The following is a 21861-nucleotide window of genomic DNA, read 5'->3' on the forward strand; positions in this document are numbered from 1 at the left end:
CGGCAAAGTTGTGACCTACCTTGAGGCTATGGTATCTTCTGACTTGTAATTTGTGGGATCAGTTCAAATATAGAGAGACTTGCTGTCTGTCTAAAGACAGATTGCAATATTTTAACTGATCCAGGCTTTGGAAAACTTGGCAAGGGACAGAAATTAGGACCTGAATTGGCCATGAATGGCCAGACGAAAGCAGATTGGGAAATATAGGGGGCATCATGAGGGAGAATAGGGATTGGAAAGTTGATCAGGGAAATGCTGAGTACAAAGAGTTGGTGGATGGATGACCTACAGGTCAGGCAGAGGTGTACTGAGAAGCTGTAAAATATGCTGTTCTTTAAAAAGTTTAAAACACCACTTCAGAAAGCAGGCAATCTGGGTAACAAACATGTAGAGTTAGAATTTAATGAATGAGCCTTTGAGGTAAGTGATGCTGGTCTGACTTCAGCAGTGATTTCTTCATGATCAGCTAAGAAGTTGGACCCTGTCCAGCACAGAGCAAATTGCTCACTAGCCTTACCATCATGAAGAATGTTTTGATATATGTTGTTTATCAGTAACCTAGAAGTCTGGTCTGTGATTGTATGAAGACCAGAAGAACATGTATTGGAACAAGATATAACAAAATATGGCAGAGAGATCAAAGGAAGGAACATCAAACCCCAGTGAGTTAGATCTGTGTGTCCTTCTAACAGAAATATGATGTAGGAGGAACATTTTTCTTTGGATTAGATACTGAAGATCTGCAAAGAATGTGGTGCAAACTTTCTGAAGAGGTAGCTTTGGTTGTGAGTACAACCCCTTTAAACCCCAGGGCTCTTTTGCAAGTACAAAATGAGTTGAAGGAATTCAGCAAAATGTCAAGGTAAATAGCTTGCTCCCTTGACTTTCCCTTACACTATGTGTCATACTCCAAATATTACTCTCACATTGTGAAAAGGATTTAATTGAGTAGAGTCTCCGAAAATCACAAAGGCTCCTGAATCAATAGCACAGTTCTCTAAGGCTATGCTCTAAAATGTTAAATAAGCAATGTTGGATCAGCATCACCTCACAACTCCCTGATAACCATATTGGAGGATGAAGATGGCAGTTGGCACTGCAGAATCCAAAGTCATCCTCAGTATCAATCTTCAAGATAGAGTCAACGTGATACAGGTCTCCTAGTAATGGTGATAGCACCTTGAACATCTGTATATGTCACTCCAGATATAAAATACTTGAGAGTCATCAGGGCGTTAATAATAATAGATACCTACTGGCTGATTTGAAGCTATCGATGAAAAACAGACCATCCAGTTGGTCATCTTTCAGAGACTACATGTAGTCGCTGATGCTGATCATTGTGCACTCTGTTGCAACATATAGTTCATGAAATCACCTCAACAGTACTATGCTTTTTCTGGTAAGAGCTCAACTGATTGTTTGAGTGATACTCCTCTGAAACTGCTTATGTAGCTGCCCATGCCTCTGCTGTGATAGTGCAGCCTACAGCAGCATCCTTTTCATACTCCAATGTCACGTTTCAATTTTGAAAAGAATCATTATAACATTATGTATCAGGACATTTTGTATAATATACCATATACAAGGTTTGAAACAGAATTTAGTATGTTCAAAGGTGAAAAAGTAAATAATTGAACTCCTTGTGGGGTGTGATGGAGGAAATATCTCAGGCCTTATTCATAGGTAGTGATTCAGCAACCTTTAATTCTCATAATTCTTGGTTAATTAGCCAGTCACTAACCTAAAACATCGATTTGCCTGAAATAACGTACATCCCACATGATAGGGTGGCACGGTGGCTTAGTGATTAGCTGCCTCATAGTGCCAGGGACCCAGGTTCAATTCCACCCTTGGGCAACTGTCTGTGTGGAGTTCGCACATTCTCCCTGTGTCTGCGTGGGTTTCCTCCAGGTGCTCCGGTTTCCTTCCACAGTCCAAAGATGTGCAGGCCAGGTAGGTTGGCCATGCAAAATTGCCCGTAGTGTCCAGGGATGTTTGGGTTAGACATTGGGAAATGCAGAGGTCGGGGAATGAGTCAGGGTGGGATGCTCTTCAGAGGGGCGGTGTGGACTTGTTGGGCCAAATGGCCTGTTTCCACACTGTAGGGATTCGATGATAGCTGGTAATAATGAAGTGTCTTAAATTTGAGTTGATCTGGTTTAACAAAAATAACTAAGAATCCTTTGGTCCATTTGGTCACATCCGTACAGAATACTGGAGCCCCTGCAAATCGTTCACAACTTCTGCAAACCTCGTAGAGTTGGCTTGAAAGTGGTTGTGAGGGGGTTCACGTGGAGTACAAACAGAGGCATAGTCCAGTTGGACTGAACAGCCTGCTTCCACGATACAGATTCTACATAATTTCGCGAAACTGAGGATGTGCTCATTCTGACAACTGATTAACCTGCAAAAAGGGCTCCCATCCCTCCGGAACTTACACTGCTCCCGAAGGATCCATTTTACTAGTATCCCACCCGGTTCAATAAAAGCGTTACATTTGCTTCCTCCCCACAGATGCTGCCAGCAATTTCTGATCTCCAGCATCCTCAGTTCTTTGTTTGATTTGTATGTGGACTTCAATGCTGTGGCACCTTCAGTGCTCTGCTGGGCAGAAGATGTTTGAGACGGGACAGTGCCACAAGGGTTTAAAACCAAGACTATGTTTCCCAAAAACAATAATGGCTATTGGGCGGTATTTCTAATCGGTAGCGCGTCGACTGTGGGAATTGCGTGATCGGGAATGTGAAGGAGGTGGGAAACTGGAGGCCAAACCAGCAGCCCCGCCCCCCAGTGACATCACAGGACGCCTCACCTCCCAGCATGCAAACGGTCACCGGAAGTGCCGCCATTTTACTCTATTGACAAAACAAGCGGCCGAAATTTAGCGGAGGGTTTTGGAGTCGATACTAATCTCGTTTCCCCCTCCCTCTCCATTCCCCCATTCCCTTTTTTTCCTTTTTCGATACCGGGGGTGTGTGAGCACGCGAGTTTGTTTAAAAAAAACAATAGGACGGCGTCGGCTTCAAGTTTTCATGTTTCGAACGGGCCTCTCTTCACAAAATTCACCGCAGGAGGTGCGACAACAGGCTGATGTTAGTCCGAGGAAGCGAAAGTTAGCCGAGGCCGGCGAGTACGAGCAGCACCAGCAGCAAACACCTCAGCATACCCAGCTCTTCCCCTCCGCAGCCCCCAAGTCTTCCTCCTCCTCCTCCACCTCCACCTGCTGCAACCACCAGCTTCAGAAGAGAGTCAAGTTCGAGGACTCGCTGGACTTTGTTGGACTCGATGTGATGATGGCGGAGGAGCAGAGGAAAAACAGCGGCTGTTCCGTGCTCACGGGGCATGCCAATGGCCTGACCAAATCCACCACCTTCGCCAACAGCAAGCCGGGGACGGCTAAAAAATTAGTTATTAAAAATTTCAAAGGTATAATAGTAGGAGATCTTGATGTTTAAAAGAAACAAATATAACAGTTAGGAAATGCAGGTACTGTAATGTTGGAACTCGGTTTTAAAAAGCATTTTCCCTGTCCTGCCCAACTGCTGCTCAGAAAATCGAGTGAACCTCACATACATTTCTTTCAGCTCCTACAAATGTAAATGAGATATCGAAGTAATCAAAATAAGTCAATTTTTCCCCCCACTCCGTTAGTAACAACAAAAGCTGGATTCTATGGCCTATGATTGCTTGAAAGACAAAGTAAAGCTCTATACATTTTGACCAGCTTGCAGGCAACGATCACTGACGAGCAGTGATAATTACAATCCCTGCTTTCTGTAAAGTTCTTTACGTTAAAATTTTACCCTCAATAAACGCGATTTTAAGTGTTCTGATTGACATTGGAGAACAACTCATAAACAAAGTTGTTTTTCACATCTGTATGTTTAAACTCACTATCGTATATAGTAAATAAATATAAAATACATTTTCCGTAACTTAAGTCTTCCACTTAAACAATGTTAACTTGCTGTTTCTAATTATGTGCTGTTGCCAGAATTGTTTAAAATATAATTTAGGCTGACTATGGTTTGCTGATTCACGTGATAGATGGAAGTAGCATGTTTTACACTAGTATTATTGTAGATTGTTGCACTTGAAAATGTGGTACTTGCAAGCAATGATTACACTTGAACCTTTTTCATATTCTGAATACAGAACCTGTTGGAGATTAGTTTGGATTTTATTTTGCTTGTCTTGCCATTACTCCTGCTCAGAGGTTGATTTGCTATGTATGCAGTCTGACTGCAGGAGATAAGGACAGACTGTGTGTCAGATCTGAGATACTTATGTGCTTATGGCTGAAATGGGATGGTTGCTTTGGAGTCAGTGGTAGCACTGAAGGGCTGGTTGAGATTGGTTTATTTTGTTACCATGTGAATATTGAGCTTGTGATCATCCTGGCTTTCAGGTTTGTGACTTCATGAAGTGTACATTTTAAGTTTTTGCGTTGGCAAATTCAGGGCAGTATATCCAAGTAAGTATACATTAGTTGACCACGATGTGGTTGAGCTGGTAAAGGTAGTGTATTAGAAAGACATTAAAGTTGTTTCCTGATTTGAATGTGTCCCTGTGCAATAGCCTGCTGATATTTGACGGAAGTATGTAGACTCTATACAATCTCTTAAATGATGCACTGCAGCACCTTTGCTACAGGCAACTATTGGAAGAAGTCAAAAGTCAGCAAATAATTGTTAAAATAGAGATATGTTATATTCACAGGGAAATAGTTCATTTGTATTGTATTTCAGATAGTAATCAAATTGATACTGACCAATCTAGTTGCTGCAGTATAGTGTTGAAGGACAGTATAGTATTTAATATTTTGAGAAGCACATCTAATGGAGGAATGGGAGAAAGTTGCAATTTATGGTATCATTATAGTATCATTCACTTCATTAACTGCATGTGACTATTTGAAATCTTGATCCTAATGGATAAAAACGACTAATGGATATTTGCTATGAGTTTGTAATCTCACTTCTGTTACACTTTTTGGTCAAATGGAAATAACAAAAAAGTGCAGAAGTTTTTACAACCTTATACTCGTTTTACACAGTCATTAAATGGTGTCAACATTATGTAAATATATATGTGAACTAATTTTATTTTGGTCAGCTCATGTGATGCATTTTTTACTGAAATTATTGGATATTCCTAAAAGAAAATCACATCATAGTTCCACCTGTGGCTAATTAGCAATTTTGTTTGGACAGTATTGTGCTTGTTCCAAACTTCTTAGCAGAAATAAGAAAAATATGTTTGTACTCAAGTAGAGAATTGTGCTTTATTGTACTTGGAAGTACTCATGCCGTCGTGTGGAGTGTCTTGGCCTCAAAACCTAGTTGAAGTAGTGGATGCCTTCTTGAGTTTTGAGATTTGTTTACCAATTCTTCTTGATTCAGATTTTTTAACTCAAAGCATTAATCCAATTTTAAACTATCTCATAGGTGAAATGTGAGATGCAATACTGAACTTTTCCGTTGTGGCAGGATTGATGCTATGGAGAGGGAATAATGCTGATTTGTGCTCAGAATAATTAGTGGTTGGCAATATCGTTATATGAATGATGATCTTCTTGAAATGGCTGTTAAATGCATTCCCTAGTGTTGAACTGAGCGACGGGATCAGGTGCATTTCAGTTTAATCCTTGGTCTGTGGTGATTTTGATTGTAAGGAAGGACAAAAACCTGCGATAGGGTTAGGGAACGAAACTACCATCCTTTCCTGATCTGGCCTACATGTGACTCCAGACCCAAAGCAATGTGGTTAACTCTGAACTGCCCTCTGAGCAATTAGGGATGGGCAATAAATGCTGCCTGGTCAGTGATGCCCTTGTCCCATGTTTTTGTTTGGAATGGGTGAGAATGAATTTGGGTTTCTGCTTCTTATTACTGACTGAATTCCAGATACACAGCAACTTGGTTGAGTCTTAAATGTCCTCTGAAAAGGCTTGCAGGCCCCTTAGTTGTATCAAACCACTTCCAAGTCTAATAAATGGAATGATGCAGGGAAAAACACCCTGCGTGGACCAAGGCACTGGATATGACAAAGGCACACGTAGCCTTGTTGACCTGACAAATTCCTCCATTTTGACATCTTTGGATTCGTGCCAAAATTGGGAGAGTTGTCCTACAGATTAGTCAAACAATAACCTGACATTGTCTGGAAGAGAGGATTTTTGTGAAAATAATTTGTCCCAAACATGACCACTAACATTCCTGGGGATGTCCTGTTCCACTGACAGAGAATGGGGCAGAACAGTGGTATGCAGTCAGGAGGGAGTTGTCTGTGACTCCTTGACATTTGACTCCGGACTTTGTGAAGTCTCAAGGCATTAGGTCGAACACGGGTGTGGAAATCTGCTGATTACAATCTGTGTTAGCTAATGAATCCAGGTTGAACACCATTTGGACAATTTACTGAAGGTGGCAAGGGCACAATATACTCAGGATGGGTAACATCAATGTCCATCACTAAAAGTTGGTTGGTATCCAATACTGACTAAGCGCTAAATGATACCTGCTCGACTGGATCTGTGGCAGATGGTTAGGCGACCGATGAGGGGAAAATATATTGACCTTGTCCTCACTAATCTATGTGTAGCAGGTGCATTTGTCCATGACTGCATTCATAGGAGTCATTGTGGAGACAAAATCCTGCCTTTGCAGTCAAGGTACAGTTAAGTGGCAGTGTCTCCATGCTGAATGGGACAGATTTCAAACAGATACAGCAAGTCACAACTGAGGATCCATGAGACAGTCTGGGCTGGGCCATCAGCCATTCAACCACACTTTTAAACTTCACTATCTGGCAGATCTCCACTCTAATGTCAAGCTGGGAGATCAATCCTGCTGTAATGAAGAATGTAGAAAGGCACTTCGGGAGCAGCCCCGGGCAGAGTTAAAAATGAGATGGCAACCTGATGAAATTACCCTCTGGATTACTAGCATGCCAAGCAGCAGAAGTCGGACACAGTGGACGGGGCCAAGCGATCCGACAGCCACCATCTGATCTAACTCTGGAGACCTACCTTGCGCATCTCTTCACCTTTCAGCCAAGTTGATTCACTCAGGTGTTATCAAGGAATAGCTGAAGGTGCGAGGTGCTGTAAAGACTGTGTCCTGACAGTATGTTTGCAACTGAAGACGTGCTCCAGAACTGTGCCCCAAGCCAAACTGTGTTGGGTTTCAAGACTGACATCTACCCAGAACTACAGAAAATCACCCAGGTATGTCTGGTCTGCAAAATCAAGGCAGCATGTGACTGAGTGTGGTATTGAGGAATTCCTGAAAAGATGGAGTCAATGGGAATTGGTGGGATAGAAACTCTCATTAAACACAGAATTGGCACAGATGATGATGGTTGTTTTTGTAGTGTGTCAGTCAGCTCAGCCCAGGATGTAGCTTCAGGAGTTCCTTAGGGTAGTACCTTGAAAGCAACCATGTTCAACTGCTTCATCAATGACCTTCGTCCATCATCAGGCCAGAAGTGTGGATTTTTACTGCTGATTATTCAGTGTTCATTTGCGACTTCTCAGATAATGAAGCGTTCCATTTCCAAATGCAGCAGTACCTCGGCAGCATTCCATGCAAGGAAAGTAGAAGGTAATCAGTGCAAGATGAAAAGCTTCAATAAAATTTGTCTTTATGTCAGCGATATACATTATGGCTGATAGTACAGGATGGTTAGAACTGTTTAGGATTAGAAGTTTTTTAACTAAAGGAATAGTTCATCCTAAAGCAACATCTTGTGACTGTGATCCTGACACCTCCCCCTTCCACCATGGAGTATTGAGAAATTTTGAGAGCCGACTCCTGTTGCAGAACTTCCAAAATGTAGGAATCCCAAGTTAATAACGTTATTAATTTAACTTCCTACGTACATCATACTGACTGTGTTGTTCTCTGATTTTCCCCTGCCCTGTTAACACTTTGATTCCTTGATTCTCCCCTTCACTTTTATCTGTTGATCCAGACAATTTCAAACTTTCCTGCATGCTGTTGGCGGCAGTTTTCGTAAAGGAATTTCTGTGTGCAACATGCAGCATATTTTGGACTCCTGGAGCGGTAGCATCAGATAGTGAAAACACTAAATATTTCTGTCCTTACCTTCATATCACTTTTATAAACTGTAAACGGCAATAAACCACTGTGCTGATCCATGTTACATACCACTGTCTGTTGTTGCTTTTATATCATGTAATTAAAATATATTCTGCCTCCCACCATCTCCATACTTGTTTTTGCTACTCATGGTCCTGCCTTCATCATGGAGTTTTCGTTAAGATTGCAATTCTACCACAAATTGCTGTTTATGAGAAAGTTGCATAATTAATTAGTTCAAAACTAATGGACACAATACAGAGGTTGTGGGAAATCTGTGGGCAAAGGTAGATAGTGGAAGAAAATAACTAATGTTAATTTCTGTGTGGTCCCCACCACTTCAAACATCTCATTAAAAGCAGGCAATTTATGATAGGTATTACGTGCAATATCCTTTCTACCCAAAATTACAGCGTGTGTTTTAGTGCATCTTTTTGAAATCCTGTCATGTCAAATAGGTTTAGCCCATCAAATATTTTCCTAATGAGGAAACTAAACGATTTAACTTCTTTTAAGGTGACATTATCTTTAACTCAGCCATTACAAATTCAATTATTTTGTAACATAAGAGTAGTAATTCTAGGAATGTTACAACATTAAAATATTGTTGTATATAGTATTTACCATTGAGACTACAGGAAATCTATGCAAAGCTCCAGCTGTAGGATTTTCACAAAACCGTAAGGAAACCCGAGTTGTAGAATTTGGGAGGACATAGAAATTGCTGAAACGGCCTGTGATGTGGTAAATGACGGTTTAGGAAGGATATATCGACCTTGGAGGGTTTACAAGCATGATACCTCTTCAAGGGCTTACATTATAAGTGATTATACAAATTAGAAACAAAATCAGATATTAGGTCTATCTTACGTAGAACTTAGAAGGTTAATGGGTGATCTGATTAAAAGTCTTCAAGATATTAACAGGAAAGACAGGGGAGATAAAGATAAATTATTTCCTATGGGTGGGGCTTCTAGAACTAGGGGACAAAGTCTGTGAATTAGGGCCAGACCATTCAGGAGAGATGTTAGGATGCACTTGTACATGTAAAGGGTTGTAAATGTTTGGAACTCTGTTCCACAAACAGTGGATGTTGGATCAGTTGTTAATTTTAAATCTGAGATGGATATATATTTCAGTCACAGATCAGTCACTATCTCATTGAATTGTGGGACAGGTTCAACAGCCTGAATGGCCTATTCCTGTTACTATGATGTAACCCATTTTTGTTAGAGAATTAGGACAAGTAACCTAAGTTAGCTGTTAAAGTTTTTTAATCACCCTATTTAGATATGTTTTGACACATCTCTGGAGCACGTGGGACTTGAATCCAGGCCACATGGCTGAAAGGTAGGGGCATTACCACTATGCCACAAGAGACCCTATGGTGGTTCAGTTTTAGAGGTGATGCAGAAACATAGACACCTAGGAGGTATGAAGCTGGGATTCTTCCAAGAATAGACAAATGTAAGGGGAGATTGGCTGGAATAAATGAGAAACTGTTTCCAGTGACAAGAGTTAGTGATGAAAAGGCACTGATTTAAGATGTTTGGCAAAAGAACCAGTAGCAATATTTAGAAAGTTTTAATTCATCAAGTTGTGATTTGGTATACACTGCTTGAATGGTGGTTCAATGCAGATTCTATAGTTTGTAAAAGGGAATTGAATAAACGCTTGAAGGGGAAAAATATGATCCCTGGGTGAAAAAGGTAGTAATTAATTGGATGGCTCTACTGGAATTGCCGTATGGTCTCTTGTACTGAATCATCCTGATTTTAGGGGCAGGATACAGATGTGTTTTTTTAGACAAAGGCTCTTTGAGTTATTCTATCATGTGGATAGTTAATTGAGAAACTAGATATCAGTTGTCAGACAAGATGGCTGAAAGGCCTCCTTCCACCCTGCAAGCATTCTGATTGTCAAAAATGTGAAGTTTTAATTTTTTTTCTTTACAATATGCAGCAAATGTCTCTAACCAGCATATGAATGAACTGTGGATATTTTTGCCTGAGAGATCTTTCATGTGCTTGTGTAATGATTTCAAGCCTATTTTGAGCCTCTGTTGTCTTTCGCTTTGTAGGTGTAATTGTAATGTTCACGTCAGCTTTCCAGTTTTTGTAACCACTACCTGTCAATTGATGGAAAAGCAAATACGTATTATTTTTTTCCATTTATGTTCTGATTCTTGAATTGGAGAGGCTTTAAAGTAACCTGACAGCCTCCTAGTACTTCACCTTAAGTAGAAGTACTTTATGTAAACCTAGATAAATGAAAGCCAGCACATTTGATGCAAGGCATCACAGTAAGCCATGATTTTGTCACCTGTTCACAATGAGATATTTTAGTTTGCAAGAAGGCTTCATTGAATAATATTAACTGAAAATTAAATACATGAGCTTCTCTTGTCTCCCAATGCTAGTTAAAAGTATACTTAAAACAAGCATGCCAGAAATGATTTCATGGAGCAGTTTTCTTTTGTGCACAAAGTGAGGTTATTTCCTTGCATTTGCTTTACTAACGGGGTATTTGTTGCACTCCTGACAAAGGCTATGTTGCTTATAACACCACAAATACCTTATCTTTCACCCACCTGCATGTTGTCCAGGAGTAAAAAGATTCACTTAGAATGCGCCTCATTTAGTTGTACTGGTCTATCACATTACTGAAAACAAAATGAGAAACATCTCATTATGGATCTAACTCAATTTTGTCTCCAACCATTCAGTCCATTTATTGATATGTTGGTCAGTACTGTTCTGAACCAGCACTGTCATTCCCCCTAAACTCCAAAAATGATATCCTCTCATGCTCTGTTTCTTACCTCCTTGATTTGAAATCGAGACTCCCAATATCGTCTGTTATTGTCACTCGTGTCAATTTTGAAAAATTCGCCACTTCTGTCAGTCTTTCCTTCCAATGGTCTTTAAGGTTTGTAAAATCCAGAAGCTAGAAACATGCATTTATTATTTCTTGATTTGCCTTGTTAGTTCCTCTCCTGAACTGTCGTGCTAATGAGATAAAACTTTGCAAGACATGAGTTTAAGGGCTGTGGATGTAGACCGGAAAGTACAGCTGAGACCAAAACCAGATCAGCCGTGATCTTATTGAGTACAGGACAGCAGAAAGGACCAAATAGCCTACTCCTTCTTACTAGTCTGTTCCAGTGAAGGTGCACTAACAAGTAAAAACAGCTTTTTGGCCTTTATTACAAGTGGATTGGAGTACAGGAATAGGGAGGTTTTGCTTCAATTTTGCAAGGCTTTGGCGAGACCATATTTGGAGTACTGCATGTAATTTTGGTATTTAAGGAACAACTTTGCCTCTCAGAATTTGAGTTTTTACTGTCCAGGATCATGATTGTATACAAGAAGTGTTTGTTACCCTCAAAGTGAGCGCCTCAATTAAATAATTCAGCAGCAAGCCATGAGTTTTAAAAAATCAATTATTTATTCTGGCCCACTTTCTCCTCAAATAGTGCAATCTTTTATTCATTGTCTCTGAAATTCAAATATTAGATACAAATGAAAGTAATACATAGTTACAGCTTATAGTTACCTTTTATGACATACCCGTAGTTTCTTCGATGAAGTTTGAGATTTAAAGTTGAAGTGAGGGACTTGTCAAGCAAATGATTCTCAGCCGACTGTGAGGTATCTTGACAATTTCAAGGAAGATGGTTCTCAGGTGAACTCAGGTAGTAGTGGTGGGGTAGGGGGAGGTGTCTTTGCTGTGGGGAGTTCTCACTTTTATGGAATGTTAGTTTCTTTGGCTTGCAGCTAATAATTTGGCTTATGGAGGAAGTTTTTATTCAGGGAATGCCTGCATTGCTATCTAGGCCACTGTTTACTGCCCATCTCTAATTGCTAACGTGAAGGTGATTGTGAGCTGCTCAGTCCATTTGGTGTAGGTGATTCTGCAGTTCAATTTGGAGCATTTTAACCCAGTGACGGTGGAGGAATGGTCGAATATTTCCAAGTTAGGATACTGAGTAGCTTGCAATGTGAGCCCATATGTCTTTTTTACCCTAACCTTCTAAATGGTAGTGGTTGTGGGTTTGGAAGGTGCAGTCTCAGGTGCCTTGATTTTTTTCCAGTACTCCTGGTAGATGTAACACATTGCTGCTACTGAATGTTAGTGGTGGAGGGAGTATTGTGATTCTGGTGCCATCAAGTGGACTGCTTTGTAAATTTCCTGGATGTTGTTGGAGCTGCTTTTATCCACAGAAGTGGAGAATTTGCTGTCAAAGTCCTGACTTATGCCTTACAGATAGTAGACAGGCTTTGGGGAGTTGGAAGGTGAATTTCTCAGTGCAGAATTCTCTAGCTTCTGACCTGCCCCAGTAACGGTAATATTTACATGGTTATCCAGTTCAGTTTCTGGTCAAATGTAACTCTATCTGCAACAATCTCTTGCTGATTTTAAAACAGACAACAAATTAGTCTCCTCCTCAACAGACTTGCACAGGTTCAAAGTCCTTTTGCAAACAAAGACTGATGTGTGTGTTGATTGCATATCCTGGTGTTGTGAATTCAGTACTTTGAGAATTTGTGACAGCCGGTGTCTTTGTGTGTTGAATTGCTCATTCAGTTGGGTAATACCCTTTTTTTGGTGTTGTTTCAGGAGGTTTGGTTTCAGGAAAGGTTATTGACTCAGATTCCATCTGGTTTGTTTCTTTTTGTTCCATCTTGAGATGTGGACCGGTTTCAATCAACAAAAGCATTTGCTTGACAAACAGGCTATCAACCTTGGTATCCTTCTTTGTTCAGTGTTAAAAGTGAAGACAAAAGTTCATAATGTACCGAGACAAGATGCTGAATGTGCTATGGTGTCGGCACAGTGAGATTCATGAAATTATAGTCCCTTGGCATGAGCTGGTTGCCCTATGATGAAAGGCTGAGGAAATTAAGCCTATATTCTCTGTCTTTTTTTTAAAAAGACAATCATATTGAAGCATATGAAATTGTGAAAGGACTTGATAAGGTAGCCGCTGAGAAATAGTTTCTGCAGACCAGGGAATTTAATGTGCATATAAATATTTTCAAGTTAACCTGCTCAGAGATTTTACTGCATACCTCTGGAGCAGATGAGACTGCAACCCTGGTCTTCTGACTCAAAGGCAGGGATACTACTATGGTGCGAGAACAGGCCAGAAAAATGTGGGTTTTGTCCAAGGATAAAGGCCAATCATTTAGGACTGCGGTGAGGAGAAGTTACTCAAAGGGTTTTGAGTCTTTACATAGGAGCAGGAGGAGGCCCTTCGGCCCTTCGAACCTGCTCCGTCATTCTTCACGTTTGTGGCTGATTGTCCAACTCAGTAACCTAATCCTGCTTTTTCCCCATAACCTTTGATTCCATTCACCCCAAGTGCTATATCTAGTTGCCTCTTGAATACATTGTGTTTTGGCATCAGCCACTTCCTGTGATAATGGATTCCACAGGCTCACCACTCTCTGGGTGAAGAAATGTCTACTCATCTCTGTCCTAAATAGTCTACCCTGAATCCACATACTGTGACCCCTGATTCTGGACGCACCCACTATTGGGAACATGCTCCCTGCATCTACTCTGTCCAGTCCTTTTAGAATTTTATAAGTCTCTGAGATCCCCCCTCATTCGTCTGAAATCCTGTGAAAACAATCCCAATCTAGTCAATCTCTCCTCATACTTCAGACACACCATCCCTGGAATCAGCCTAGTAAACCTTCACTGCACTCCCTCGAGAGCAAGGCAATCCTTCCTCAAAAGGAGACCAAAACTGCACACAATAGTCAAGGTGTGGTCTCACCAAGACCCTGTACAACTGCAACAACACAATCCTACTCCTGTACTCTCAACCTCTTGCAATGAAGGCCAACATATCATTTGCTTTCTTTACCGCCTGCTGCACCTGCATGCTTACCTGCAGCCACTGCCGCATAAGGACGTCCAGGTCCTGCTGCACACTTCCCTCTCCCAATTTACAGCCATTCAGAATTTAGAATTCTCTATCTCGGAAAGTTGCTCCGTTGGAGTAGAGACCTTGGCCTCTCAGGGTATTGAGGGGTGTGGGAGTGGGCGGGGAAGTGAAGTTGAAGTTCAAGGTCAGCCGTGATCCTATTGAATAGTGGTACAGGCTCAAAAGCTCATTTGGCCTACTTTTGTTCCTACCTGTTGTGAAAAATGATTTATTGGACAAGGCACTGGAGAGTGTACATGCTAAGATGGTTTCCCTCAACAAAAGCCTATCAGTTGCAAATAGAAGTATGGCAGATTGAATGGGATGGATTGCCGGTTGTATGAAATTTGAGCAGTGATTGTTCAGGGACAGGAATGGATTGACCATTTAAAATAAACAGATCCTCTATTCGTTTAATTTGAGATTTTCATTAGCGCTAAGTGCATTATATGGAAATATACTATTTTTTGTGTCTTTTAAAAACAAAAGTTCATTGAATTTCTAAGAGAAATGACCAAACTCATTATGATCTTGTTACTTGTTATCGCAGTGAACTGTGATATAGCATTTTCTATTGCAGATAAACCTAAGTTGCCTGATAATTACACCAATGAAACCTGGCAAAAACTGAAAGAAGCCGTAGAAGCAATTCAGAAGAGCACCTCAATCAAATACAATTTGGAGGAACTTTATCAGGTAATGGAAATGTTGCATATTTTATATGTAGTGGAGTTAAATTGCTTAGAAATCATTGTCTGTGTCAATATTTTCAGTGTTTCTTATTCAGCCACATTTTGTAATGTTGCATATTTAAACATCAATTTTAATCAATTGCCGATATAATTGTTACAGCCACTGAAAGGGAAGTAATATTTGTGCCTCCCCCCTTTTAAATTTCTGAATATTGCTCAAGCACAATTCCATCACTGTTACTAACACCTCAGGTTGAAATTGAATGTGATAATGTAATGAATTTAGTGATATCTGAATCACAAACATGAGCGGGTAAGTACAGCAAATGGAAGGTTGGCATATTAGACTGGTTAGTTGAATGAGTAATAATCATAGAGTTGGAGGTAGTGTGAACAGGATGGGAGCCTGGTGAGGAGGATAAGCAATAGTAGGTTGTTGAGTTTGTTGGTTTTTGGGAGTAGTCATCTGGGTTGGACATTGGGCTGTTGCATGGTTGGGAGTTAGGGTGGTCAGGTAGGTGTTTGGATGTTGAAGTCAGTAGGGGGTTGGATGAGTGAGTAGTTGAAGTCAGTGGCTCATTGTGAGTAATTTGAAGGTCAGTTCTATAGCTACCTGGGAGTTCGATTTGATTTTTGTCCTGGATGTCCAGTGAAATAGTACAGGCCTGTCTGAAGTCTCTGACTCTAATTTGGGTGCATAGGTCTTTTATTCATGGGATTTATTGCCCATTGCTAGTTCCTGTGGTGGTCATATATGTTTCGGTTAAGTAGGGAAGTTTCCCGTTAGATGTTTGAACTTCACGGATTAGTGCTGCAGAGATCGGTGTGTTATGAGTTCCAAGGTATGCCAGCATTCATATTGGATCGTACTTCAAGTACATCCTAATCCGGAAATCTGAAAGATCTTGGTCAGTGTAAATAGACTCTAGCGCTGATCTTTATGGCACCCACCAGTTATTTTCAGGTTGGTGAACTAATCCATTAATCCTTATTGTTTCCGATTAATTAGCCAGGTGTCTATTCATATTTTACTTTGAGTTGTGGATATAGTCAAAACTGAAGTTGGCAGATACTTTCATTTTCAGGGAGCCTAAGGTTATAGGGAACAGGCAGAAAAATGGAATTGAGACCAAGGTCAAATCAGTGATGATCTTATTGAAATGACAGTGATCGTGAAGGGCTGTATGGCCTCTTACTCGAATTTCCTGTTTTCTTATTCTGATGGTAAATGAACTTGCTCATGTCTGCAGTGTAATCAGTTACAGAGAATCTTTTCAGGTTTGCTCCTAGGAGAAGACAAGGTGTGAAATTCATGCCCCACCAAAATATATGCAGTGCAGGTAGTGGATACTGGTTCGATTCAGATATCTGTGCACCTTTTAATTGGTATACGTTAACTTCTGATGAGTAAACTGCCTCTGTAATCCTTTGTTCCTATTCTACAGCATGTCATTTTCACATTAAGGAATCCTAGCTATAGCCATTTTAACTGTCTAAAGATCTTTGTCTGGTCCCTTTCTGTGGATAAGGGTCAGAGGACAGTGGAGCGACTATCAGAACTGGAAATTCAAAAGCTTTCAACTACTACGAATTGTTAATTCTAATTCTTCCTTGTATGACTTTTTCTGTTATAGGCTGTGGAGAACCTCTGTTCTTACAAAGTATCAGCAAATTTATACAAACAGCTGCGACAAGTCTGTGAGGATCACATCAAAGCTCAAATTCACCAGTTCAGAGAATATCCTTTAATTTATTTGATCAGAATGTTAATTGAGTTATTTGAGTTAATTGTGTGGTCTGTGAACTTTAAACTTGCCGAGTTCAGTTACAGTATTTCAAAATCTGTGTATGAATCATAAACGTGTAGTGTAAGTGTATCATTTGTCTTTGATATAAATGGTGGCTATGGTGCCATAGCTCAGGACATCATACCTAGAAGCTATCTGTTTAAATGACAGCCACTAATTCTTTTATTCATATGGCTGCGAAAGCAGTCCAAGTTCCATTTGGAGATAAATGCATCGTTCAGTGTCCTCTGCTGACAGAATATGAATGCTTATGAGGTCACCAGGAGTTGATCTTTGAACAGTATATGGACAGTGGATGACTTGGCTAGCTACAGCCACAATTTGAGCTGTTCTGCGTTTTCCACTTTTGGACAAGTGGCCTTGTCTTTCCCAGCCCATCCTATAGCGGTTGATGTTCGTCCATATTTTCTGTGGTAGGTTGAAACCTGGGGCTTAACTCGGGTTGTGAATATTTGTAGTCAACCAGGACATATGCCTTGTTGTGGAGTCCTGAACTAAGGTGTAACAGTTTCAAATACAAGGGTTTCCCATTTAAGATTGGGGTTAGGAGATATTATTTTCTCTGGGGATCTTTCTCAGATCTTCCTCAGATAGCAGTGGAAGCTGATTTGATATGTTCAAGGTGGTTGTGTTCTTTGAGGATGTTTTCCTGCTGTTCATTGGAGGGTGGCTTGTGGATTGCTTCATAATAACTAGTTAGTTTGTCAGGTGGGGAAAAGTGATTGAAGATTCTGTGAACTATGGTTTGCATAGGAATCAGGTAGTTGGAAAATGCTGAATTTTAAAGCAGTGAATACTGTAATTGTTTTTTGCTGCCTCAGCCTTGAGCTGTTAAAGGGAAATCTTTGGTTTGAGCTAAGACAAAGTGATACTTTTCCTTGGCATCAAAATATTAACAGAATGTGTCAATATCTTAATGTGTTTCCACCAAATATCACTTTTTTAAGAGCTTTGAATTCTTAGTCTACTGGTTAATATTCATGCTTCAGTCATCACCCTAAACCACTGCCAGATTATCTAGGTATTCATCTAATTCTTTTTTTTTTTGTTTCCTTGCTATTTGCAAATTCATGTCTACTAACACCATTGATTACCTTTCTTAATGGAATTTACTGGATCTGAAGTGTTTACTAACATGCTCAGATTTGTTTTTTTATTAATCATTGCTTATACTGCAACTGCTCTGATGAACCCTGTCAATAAATTACCAATGCAGCATCAGTAAATCTTCAGAATTTTTCTGCAGACTTTCAGAATTGATGCTGAAAATTCCTGAAATATAACTTTTACCATGTGCTTTGTACAGCTGGTGAGCAAGTACATCTCATGCTATGATTTCCCTCGAACATGCACATGTGCAAAAATTTCTGCATCGAGATGTGCAGTTAGTTTAGGGATATGAAGTAGGATTTCAGTGCCATCCAGGATAGCTCATTCTAATTTCACCATAAGAACACCATTAGTAAGGTCCAAGAGGTTACCGGCCTTCTCCTTCATTGGTGGATCTGCAAAGAGATTTAAAATTGAAGGTGAAAAGTTATTAAATGGGACTCTCAGTTGGGGAGAAGTGATACAGATGAATATTAACATTTGCTGGGGTACAGTATATGTTAAAGGAATTTAGTTTCATTGATTCATTGTAGAACTAACTTAGCATTTTCAATTTTCTTTAACCATTCCTTTATGGATTCCTTAGATAGTGTCCTGTTTCTAAAGAAAATAGATAAATGTTGGCAGGACCATTGCAGGCAAATGGTAAGTAAGGTCACAATTAATACTGGTGTTTATACTTAAATTTTTGCCTCAATTTCACCCCTCTAATCAAGATGTTGCCAGTTGAATCTCAGGAATCAAGCTTGGCATCTTCAAGCAGTGCTTACAGCTCCAAAACCTAAACTGAGCCAATGAAAAATACCTACAACTATTCCTTTGCTACTTAAGTTCTGATTTGATAATTTGAATTTATACTTCAAAACTAAATAGAAAAGTAGTGGACAAAATAAAAATGTCTTGCCAGTGTTCTGGAGAGAATCAAAGGCAAGTCAGAGTATTTGTAGGCCAGGCAGCATCAGAGTAGCAGGAAAGCTAACGTTTTGGGTTGGGACCCTTTTTCAGAAAGAAGGATCCCAACCCAAAATGTCAGCTTTCCTGCTCCTCTGCTGCCTGGCCTGCTGTGTTCCTCCAGCTGCACACTGTTATTTCAGACTCCAGCATTGGCAGTTCTTACTATCTCTGAGTATTTGTAGATGATTTTCTACTTAGCTGATTTTAATCCAATGTAATAGCTTATGTGGGTGATCTGAAAAAGGAGGAATAGTGATCCATTTCCCAAAACAAAGTTTGATGTACAGATAGATCAGTTGTCTGACAGGTAATTTGCAATTTATAGCAGGAGTTTTGAGGCCACGCAAGAGGCTTCTGAACCGAGTACAGAGTTAGTGGTGAGTTCTGCACCTTGCATGTGAAGTTCCAGATGATTAGCCTTAATCAACACCTTCATTTTCCATGGTTCTGCTGGATAGTCCCCATCCCATCCCTTCTGTTCCTGTCCTAGGACTAGTATTGATAAAATAGCTCTTTTGCAAAATGAACCACGTGCCTTTGATCTCCGGTGCTTGACCACCTTGATGCTAGTTAACTAATCTATAGCATTATCCACAGTAAATCGTCATTGTTCACTTCCTGCAAATTGGTCCCTACGTTTTTCAAAAAATCTGTCATTCCTCCTACTTAAAAAAAACTTAGTGGTGTCATTCAAACGTCAAGCCAAAATTTACACCAGTTTGAGGTTATCAAATTTAAGCTGTTTCTTTCAGCTACCAAAGCCCAACTAACCTAAGAATCTTGGAGTTTTGCTTAACTTTGAGCTCAGTTTCTGACACTATCTTCAATCTATCAATGATACCACTTCCATGCATCTTTGAAATAATATCTCTCTATCCTCACCTTTCCTGCAGTTGAAAATTCAATACATGCACTTTATTACCTTGTGGCTGATTTCTCCAATAATCTAAAGGCTGACTTGTGCATCTTCAGTTATAAACTTATAAGTCATCCAGTAGGCCCTCATCTATACCTCATACACATTAAATCCCATATTCCAGGCCTTCCCAAGTTTCATTGCTTCTTATTGCCCAGTGAATGTTCAGGTTTTGCTATGGCTTTGAATTTTTATGATTTGAACCAAATATATTTTATGGTATATACGCTTCAGTTCATCAGTGGCAGCCATGTTTATTTCACTGTTGGCTGTTATAGAGTCATAGTCCTACAGCATGGAAATAGACCCTTTGGTCCAACCAGTGCATGCTGACCATAATCCCAAACTAAATTAATCCCACCTATCTGCTCCTGGCCCATATCCCTCCAAACCTTTCCTATGCACGTACCTGTACAAATGTCTTTTAAATGTTGTAATTGTAGCGCATCCACTGCTTCCTCTAGAAGTTCATTCCACACACGAACCACCCACTGTACAAAAAATTTGCCCCTCATGTATTTTTTAAATCACACTCTTCTCACGTTAAAAATGTGCGCCCTAGTCTTTCACTTTACTCGGCAACTGTGACTTGCTGCTGTTTACTCGAGAAATCTCATTTACAACCGCTTTTTTGAACTTCAGTCTTCCATCTTTATTCCTCCATCTTAATGTCAGCTAACGATCTATTGTTTTGGGATTTGCAAGTGCCACATAAGTGTGATTTATTGAGAAAAAAAATTGTCTAATATTTACTTTTCACTACCTTTTTAACTATTTCACCAGAGCAGTTCATCTATGGCAGGCTGTTTGCAAGTTGAGAGCATCAAGACTGGGTCTGAACTGCCTTCACTCAAAAACTGCATAAGAAGTGTCACTGGACCCAGAGCATCAATTCTGCTTTCTCTCCACAGATGTTTTTTTAAAAAATATTCATTAAAGGGATGAGGGCATTGCTGGCCAGGCAGCATTTATTGCCCATCCCTAATTGCCTAGAGGGCAGTTCACCGTAAACCACATTGCTGTGGGTCTAGAATCACATGTAGGCCAGACTAGGTAAGGATGGCAGTTTCTTTCCCTAAAGGATTTGGTGAACTAGGTGGGTTTTTCCGACAGTGACAGGTCATCATTAGATGATTAATTCCAGACATTTTTATTGAATTCAAATTCCACCATATGCTGTGGTGGGATTCGAACCCAGGTCCTTGGAATGTTATCTGGATCTCTGGATTAACAGTCCAGCGATAATACCGCTAGGCTACTGTCTCCTGCTGCCAGACCTGATGAATTTTTCCAGCAATTTCTGTTTGTGTTTCTGATTTCCAGCATCTGCAGTTTTGTTTTTTTTTGTTTACTGCGTACCTTTGTTTTCCAGGATAGGTCTTAGGATTGATGTGAAAATCCTGTTTGGTTACTTCCCCCTTAATACCAAACTGAACCCAGTTCTAACAACCTCAGTTTAGTGAGGCAGCACTGATGATGATTTGAATAAGGGAACAATTATTTGCATATTTGCATCAGGCAGCATCTATTGCTTGAGGTCATTGGGGAAACCCCAGGTGTTTAATTTTGAAGAAACCATTCCTCACTGTTTTAGTCCCTCTGTTTTAATTTGATGTTTGCGATGTGTAGGATAGTGAAGATGTTTACTTCACAAAGATTTTAAAATGTACACTTGTTCACTGGTTTATTTCTTCCAGATCATGATTAGGAGTATCTTCTTGTTTCTGGATAGAACTTACGTTCTACAAAATTCAATGCTTCCATCTATTTGGTAAGTTTAAAGATTTGACGGTCTTCACAAAACTGATAAAGTTAGCTAGGCCAGCAGCACGGACACTGCAACTGACCTCACCATCCTAAATTGGGGAAAGGACAATGAGCTAGACGTCCTGCTCCTGATCAATATACAGTTGAATTTCCTTTACCTAAATAAGAGTTAGTGCAGGTTTGGGCTTGCATGATCCCTTGTACGTGCATTTTAGTGCATTTGGGATGCTCTATAGAGTCAACTTTCAATAATGGGTCATTTGGGTAAGTTGCTAGAATTGTCTAGTTCAGGAACCATTGATGCAAGGTGGCTTTGAATAATTTTGCTTCAAAATTACCTGTTAACCAGAACCGTAATGAACAGCATTTCTTCCACTTTGTCTTGTGTAATATGGGGTGAAGTATTTACCTGATGGAAAGGATCCCATTTTAATTAAAGATTAACTTCCAAGGAAGGTGTTCTCAGTTGAATTTTAAAAATAAAGTACAAGTAATGCATCAAGAATTGATAATGAGCTACATACAGTCATTCTGTTTCAGTAGTAAAATACATCTCACATTGCAAGTAAGTTTG

General features: G+C 40.0%; 1 protein-coding gene across 1 annotated transcript in view; it reads left to right on the plus strand.

Annotated features, from left to right (window-relative positions):
- The first annotated feature begins 2819 nt into the window (after positions 1 to 2819).
- The window catches only part of cul4b (cullin 4B), a 74803-nt gene continuing 55761 nt past the window's right edge, over positions 2820 to 21861 (plus strand). The window contains exons 1-5 of the mRNA XM_020519771.2: positions 2820 to 3429; positions 14621 to 14736; positions 16367 to 16470; positions 18226 to 18295; positions 21218 to 21291. Coding sequence (XP_020375360.1) covers positions 3036 to 3429; positions 14621 to 14736; positions 16367 to 16470; positions 18226 to 18295; positions 21218 to 21291 — 758 coding nt within the window. The 5' untranslated portion in view covers positions 2820 to 3035. The remainder of the gene's footprint in view (positions 3430 to 14620; positions 14737 to 16366; positions 16471 to 18225; positions 18296 to 21217; positions 21292 to 21861) is intronic.

Source organism: Rhincodon typus, chromosome 14 (assembly GCF_021869965.1).
Source record: "Rhincodon typus isolate 14 chromosome 14, sRhiTyp1.1, whole genome shotgun sequence".
Classification (NCBI taxonomy): domain Eukaryota; kingdom Metazoa; phylum Chordata; class Chondrichthyes; order Orectolobiformes; family Rhincodontidae; genus Rhincodon; species Rhincodon typus.